Source organism: Geospiza fortis, unplaced genomic scaffold, assembly GCF_000277835.1.
Source record: "Geospiza fortis unplaced genomic scaffold, GeoFor_1.0 scaffold130, whole genome shotgun sequence".
NCBI lineage: Eukaryota > Metazoa > Chordata > Aves > Passeriformes > Thraupidae > Geospiza > Geospiza fortis.
In genome coordinates, this window is record NW_005054300.1 from 3,839,878 (window position 1) to 3,846,118 (window position 6,241).

A 6,241-nucleotide genomic window follows, 5' to 3' on the forward strand; every position below is an offset into this window, starting at 1 on the left:
GATCCTGCCACTTACCTGATGATCACCAGTATAATGTTCTGACTAAATTCCTTTCATTTCTGCTCTCTAATTTTACCTACACCTTGAAAGCAGAGCAATGCTTCAAATTCTGAGAACAGAAAATCAATGTCCTTCTGTTCAGGATACTGTTTTTGTTGGCTTTACTCCTTACTCCAGCCTTTAGGTTAGAACCTAGAATAAACACACCAGTACTTCAGAAGGGCAGAGAAGGATTATAACCATACACTCTCCTAGCATATCTAACAAAAACTAGAAGCTGTTACTAGAACCAGTCCAGTGACTAACAGCTGCACAGAAACAGGAAGGAAAAACTGTTTGAAGGCATTGCTTGTTTTTTATTCATTTTCAAGACACGAGTATTACAATATTTAAATCAGGTAACAGCATCAGTTCAGGGACTGCCCGCTGCAAAGCCTAGAAAGAGCCCAGAGATTACAGACCATCACCTCTTGAGTGGTGATACATTCTCCTTTATGAAATATTCATGGCCAACAATGACTTTCCATCTCCTGCTTGAAGCCAGCACATCTTTCCCCCAACAGGAAGGAGTGGAGTTCACAGAAGGTTTCTCAGCCTTTTCAGCACAGATTTATTCCCCATTATGAATGCAATCACAGAAGAGCCTCCACCAAATTACACTGACTTCCCACACTGAAAAACAGCACTAACACTTCAGCCAGCACGTTCCTACTAGCACCTCAGAGCCCATAATCACATGCCTCAGGGCTGTTCTTCAGATACAGCTGGAGGTAGTTTTTGTATATCTGTGGGTCAGTTATTGTAGCCTTGATAGCAGGATCCTCCTTCATGGCCTCCATCCAGCGTTGGAGCTTTGGAGTGTGATTCAAAGAGCTACAGGAAAAAGAAAGAGACTGAGTAACCCAAATGGAAAATTCGGAGGGCATCAAGGAAACAAAACAGCTTGAAAAGTTCCACTTTACTATTTTCTCTGTCCCAGTACAATGTCCAGTTTAAAGCAGGATGCTTCCCCCAAACTGCAACACAATACAAGCTTTCTTCAGCAGCCCCCAAGAGTGGCCCACTACTGCAGGGTACACCAGGAATATTGATACTGAGGCACTTCAGAACACACCAGAAGCCAGGCAAAGTACTCACTCCTTCAGCTGGAATGGTTCCAGACGTTCAAACCATGGCCAGATCATGTAGTCAACCATTGAGACTGAGTCCCCACCATAAAACACCGTGTTGCGTTTGGACAGAACCTGGGAAGGGTGAGAGGTCTCAGCTACCCCCAAGGAAAAGTGCAGCAGAACACTACACAAAAACCCCACTGCACAGTGGAGGGCAGGCACACTACAGGGATCAGTGAGCAAATGAAGGAGATACAGAACATTTCTCTTGTGCACGCAGTATTAGCGGAGTCAATATAGTTAAGATTAATACTATAGCTGCTATTTCACAAACTCAGCCCAGCTCTTCTCCAGAAGATCAAAATCTGTCACGAAATATGAACCACTAACAAGCTGCAGCATGTGCACAAAGAGGAGCTTAGCTCAGAATGTTTGTGATATCTTGCTTGTCATAAAGCATAAATGGCACTGACTAATCAAACACAGCAGCAAACACTCATTTCTTGAGCAATAAATCCAGTTAAATTAATCATCCTGCTAAATTAGAGCACCATTTTAGCAGGGACTCTCTTCCCATGGCACTGAGGCCAAGTGGTGTCAGGGAAGCATTTCTAACATTACATCTCAAACAGCATTTGATTCCAGGTGCAAAGGCAACAGGAAACAAGTGTAACTTACACCAGAAAGAGATCCTACTCACAGCTCAGCACAGAAAGCAGGGCCACAAAGCATGCAGCAAGCTCTCCTGTTACATTTATGACTCTGATGCATTAAGTGCCATGGTCATACAAGTTTAATACGCTTTAAGGACCCTCCAGAGCCTGTTCTCTTCTTTCATTAGATTAGTGGCTCTAGATTCTTTAGTGGCTCTATTTTCAGGCACTCTGGTGTTTCAAAGGTGGAACTCAAAATACCTTACAAGTCTTGGTCTTTTTGAACACACACCCCCTATACACTCACATGGCATTTACTGCCTGTCCATAACTAGTAAAAATCTTGAAGCAGCCCTTCAGGAAGCATGGAGCTATTTGAGCTCCCAGGTGTCTGGCAGAACACAACCAGCAGCTGCACAGGGGCAGAGATGGGAACACAGCCCCCTCTGTCGGGCAGCAGAAATCGAAATACAGAAGTGTTCCAAAGGACTTCCCCTCTGGAATATCTCTTGCAATACACTAAGGGAAGTTTGCATGGCTCTGTTTCAGCCTCTCATTCACAGCTGACCATCAGCTGCTGCTGTAAAATCATTCAGGGTATAGTCAAATAGAGACAATGAAGGAACAGCAAGTTATTTTGCAGTATTAATCAAGCAGGAAGAAGGTTAATCCTTCACTTATGTTTAATACATCTGTATTTCAGGGAAGTGAAACACACAACTTCCCCCAGGAACTCGTCATCCACACTACTCCAGCCTCAGTCTGACCAGATGGACAAGACTACCCTGGAAACAATTGTGTTTTGCAAGCCCAAGGGGATGGGAAAGCAGGATGCACTGAACTGTTAGGAGAACTAGGAAAGAATTAAAAGGTTATTGGCAGCTTTGCACCAGAACAGAAATACTCTGGAGGAACTGTTCTTCATTGATCCACCCAAGCATTGGCTGTGGACGCTAAAGACAGAAGGAATGGATTCATGACAGAGACAAGTGCAACAGCTGTTCAGATTAGCCAATAACCATTACTGACACGGACTGTCAAGTGGCTAACAGCATCAAAGCCACCTGACACTTCCTGGAGCTCCACTGAACTTGCATTACACCACCAGTAGCAGAACATGGTCCAGGGTTGGATTTCTACAAAGCACACATTACATTCTGCTTCCACCCACCCCCAAAGATAAGCTCTAGAATGAAAAAGATTTTATGTCATCACCAAGGTACCTCCACTGGTTAGGTTCAGCACAGATGCTTTTCAGCAGCTCACGCTTCAGCCCTTGCTCTTAGCACATGCTGCAAGGTCTCCTTCACTTAGAGCAGAACAAAGATATCCAAGACAACAGCAGTCTGCTAGAATTCAAAAATCTCTACAAGTCTACACAGTCTTTATAATTAGATAAAGTTCAGTCAGTTTAGTTTAGCTAATTTTGGTCCTTGAAATTTATTCCAATGGTGCCATTGTACATCCTAGGCTGAGGGTAATAAATTGAGAGATTGTCTCTTGTGGTAACTACCAATTAAATGAGAGATCTACCTCCTAACGCCACAGCATGAAAGGTAAAAAGACAACATATAAAGGCTGGCAATCTTGTTATCATGAAATACTCTCACCTCTTCAAGTTTACCAAACTTTTCAGCAATCTCTGCTTTCAGTGCAGTGGTGTCCTGTCCATCTTTGACTGCCAAAACGTGCTTGAAAAGCAAGGATGTTATCTATACAAAGGAAAGTATAAAGTTTTTAATGCACCTATTACAAGAATACAAGTTAGTCACTCAAAACTTAAAATATTAACTTAGATATTGAGATCTTAAATGCAAATTAAATCTTAAGAGATTTGACATTAAAGAGCTACATAAAGTCCGTTGATAAAAATCTTCTATACTTCATAAAAGGCAAGCAAAAGCCTAGAGGAAGAATTAATACAAATGAACTGAAAAGTGAAAAGTGTTTCCTATCTGCACATTTTCTTTCTTGCAACACACTTCCCTGTTTCCATTCAGTCTATTTACAAAAGCCTGTTGCAAATACATTCTCCCTTTTATTCCCTTTCTTTGTCCACATCCTTTGCATCTTCTGTTTCTTTCTCTCCTGTCTCATATCCATGTGACTTTCACTTCCTAGACTCCTCAAATCACATGCTTTGTATGTTTGAATGTACAGAGAGGTTAATTCCAGTCAGCCAGCTCCAACCCCAAATAAGAGCCAAAACCAGCCTCCCTACATAAGTCCAGTGTTTACAGCCACGTGCCATCTCCTGTCCATGGTTTTAGGCTCTCTCAGTCAGGCACGTCCCACATCCTGCATTCACTCAGTATTTCCCCCAGAAAGGACCAGAATAAAATACAGCAATTGTTATTTCCCAGGTCTCAAATATTTGGCTGGTTTGGTCTGCTAACCTTTGCTCTACTGTAGGATGCTCAAAACCCGACCTCAGTCATACAGACTTTCACTTGCTTGGATGCCTTCCTGCATCCAACCTTGCACATACATCCGGGAGCAATTCAGAGACACAGTGGATTGTATGTGCTCACAGCAAAAGGCCCCAGATACGCCCTCTGCTTATCTAAATGCTCATCCCAGACACAAAACCTGCCTTCAAGGATGAAAGCAACATCAGCAACAGAGCTGCAGCTTTTGGTGCAATGGTGAAGTCAGAAACAGTCCCACTCTGATCACACAGTACCTTCGAGAAGTCTTCCAAGAGCATCTTCTGACAAGCTCGCTCATAGGGGTCTGAAGGCATCAGCTTCTTCCCGGGAAATGCTTCATCCAAGTACTCACAGGTGATTGGGGACTCCCAGATCAGCTGGCCCTTGCTGGTCTCCAGAACAGGAACCAGCCCAGAGGGGTTCTTCTCAAAGTACCACTCAGGTTTGTTCTTCAGATTGATGTTGATTACTTCATGGCTAAAAGAGCAAAAGAAACAAGACCCAGACAGGCTCAGTTCTGCTCCAGTCTACCCCATACCATGGTGGAATGCAGTCACCTTTACAGTTCAATACTTGAGAGGCTGAACCCTCAAGCCCCTGTACTCCCCTGTTTTCTCTGAAGCTGTCTGCAGGACTAATCCTTTGACACCGAAGTACTGCCACACTTTGCTGGAGAAAGCGTGCACTGACTTGCAATGGGCTGTCTGCAGACTGCATGCATGTCTTTTATTAGTTTAACAAGCACCAAACTACCAGAATAAAAACAAAAATTAGAACTCAGCACACTTACCACATGTGAGTGCAGGGGCAGTCTAAGAAAGAAGGAGTTGACTGCAAATGAGCTACACCTCAATTAAGAAATGCACCTGAACCTTAACCTGCCCTTACACCAAAGAGCAAATCAGGAGAGCATCCTTCCTACTTATCTTCCCAACTTATGGCCTCATAAGGAACAACTGCTTAGGGTAAAGGCAAATAGATATTGATTAAAAAATACATGGGAAATACATCTATATTTAAAAACAGAAGTTATAGGCTGAGTTATATGTGTGACCCCAGAAAATTCCTACTAAGCCCAAAGGTCTGCTAAACACAGCTGAACCTTCAAAACAACTAAGAAGTTATCAGAAGGCAACTATCACATCTCCAAAATCACTGTGCTACAACAAACCTTCCAGCTGCAACATCAGTCCAAAGACACGAAATAAAAACAGAATTAAACTGACCCAGAAGTTTTATTGCATCTACTCTTCCAAAACCAAAACACCCATGTAAAAAACAAAATGAACTAACTCTACTCTCATCTTACTTTCAAGAGACCTGTTAACACTCCCTATTCCAACATGAACTCCCAGCCCTGTGCTGGTTAACAAACCACTGGCAGGCCTTGGACTTGACAGAACCACAAAAAAGATAGAAAAATGGTTAATTTTAATTTGTACCTGAAGGAGACACTAGACACCATTCAAGAATGCTGAAATGGCTATCTTGAAAAAGAAACAAACACAAACGCTGACTTTTATTAACTTACTACAGCACAAGAACAAGACAATGTTATAGGAACACGGTACATTTCCTTTTTAAAAAAGGTCATTCACTCTCTAGTGTGTTTTGTTGGGCAGTGACACAACAGAAACAACTGAATATCCGTAGAGTCCAGAATTTTCACAGCCACTCACATCAAAAACAAACAGTGTATGTTATGTCTCTACTCACATTTACTCAGGGCAAAAATTATAAAAGAAAATCAGCTTGGCGTTTTTACTTTGGGCCTTTATGCAGCTGCTTTCATACACACCACACTCATTCAAGCTCCAGAGCAAAACCACGCACAGAAGCCTCTTCCCAAGCACTTCGTTCAGGGATGTTTAATGTAGGAAACAGAGGAAGCCAGGCCCGCCGGAGCTCACCTGATGCCCTTGGCGCGGAGAACCAGGCGCGCCCGCTGCGCGTAGGGGCAGAAGCGCATGCTGTAGAGCCGGATCAGCCCCGCGGGCACCGGGCCCGGCGCCGCGCTGCCTGCGGGGAGAGCACAGGGGCTGTGACC

At 43.4% G+C, this 6,241-nt stretch overlaps 1 protein-coding gene across 1 annotated transcript; it reads right to left on the reverse strand.

The window, feature by feature from the left end:
* Positions 1–335: 335 nt before the first annotated feature.
* GSTO1 (glutathione S-transferase omega 1) lies at positions 336–6,229 on the reverse strand. The gene is made up of 5 exons (XM_005416387.2): positions 6,105–6,229; positions 4,449–4,671; positions 3,376–3,477; positions 1,138–1,244; positions 336–873 (listed from the first exon to the last, which is right to left on the reverse strand). The coding sequence occupies exons 1-5, from the start codon at positions 6,161–6,163 to the stop codon at positions 720–722; spliced, it is 645 nt and encodes a 214-aa protein (XP_005416444.1). The 5' UTR covers positions 6,164–6,229; the 3' UTR covers positions 336–719.
* Positions 6,230–6,241: the final 12 nt, after the last annotated feature.

Coding starts and splice junctions, on each gene's coding strand:
- GSTO1 (XM_005416387.2), bottom strand. CDS start 6,163: ATGCGCTTCTGCCCCTACGCGCAGCGGGCGCGCCTGGTTCTCCGCGCC. Junction 4,672..6,104: donor CTCCGCGCCAAGGGCATCAG/GTGAGCTCCGGC, acceptor TTGCTCTTTTAG/CCATGAAGTAATCAACATCA. Junction 3,478..4,448: donor TCTTGGAAGACTTCTCGAAG/GTACTGTGTGAT, acceptor TCCTTTGTATAG/ATAACATCCTTGCTTTTCAA.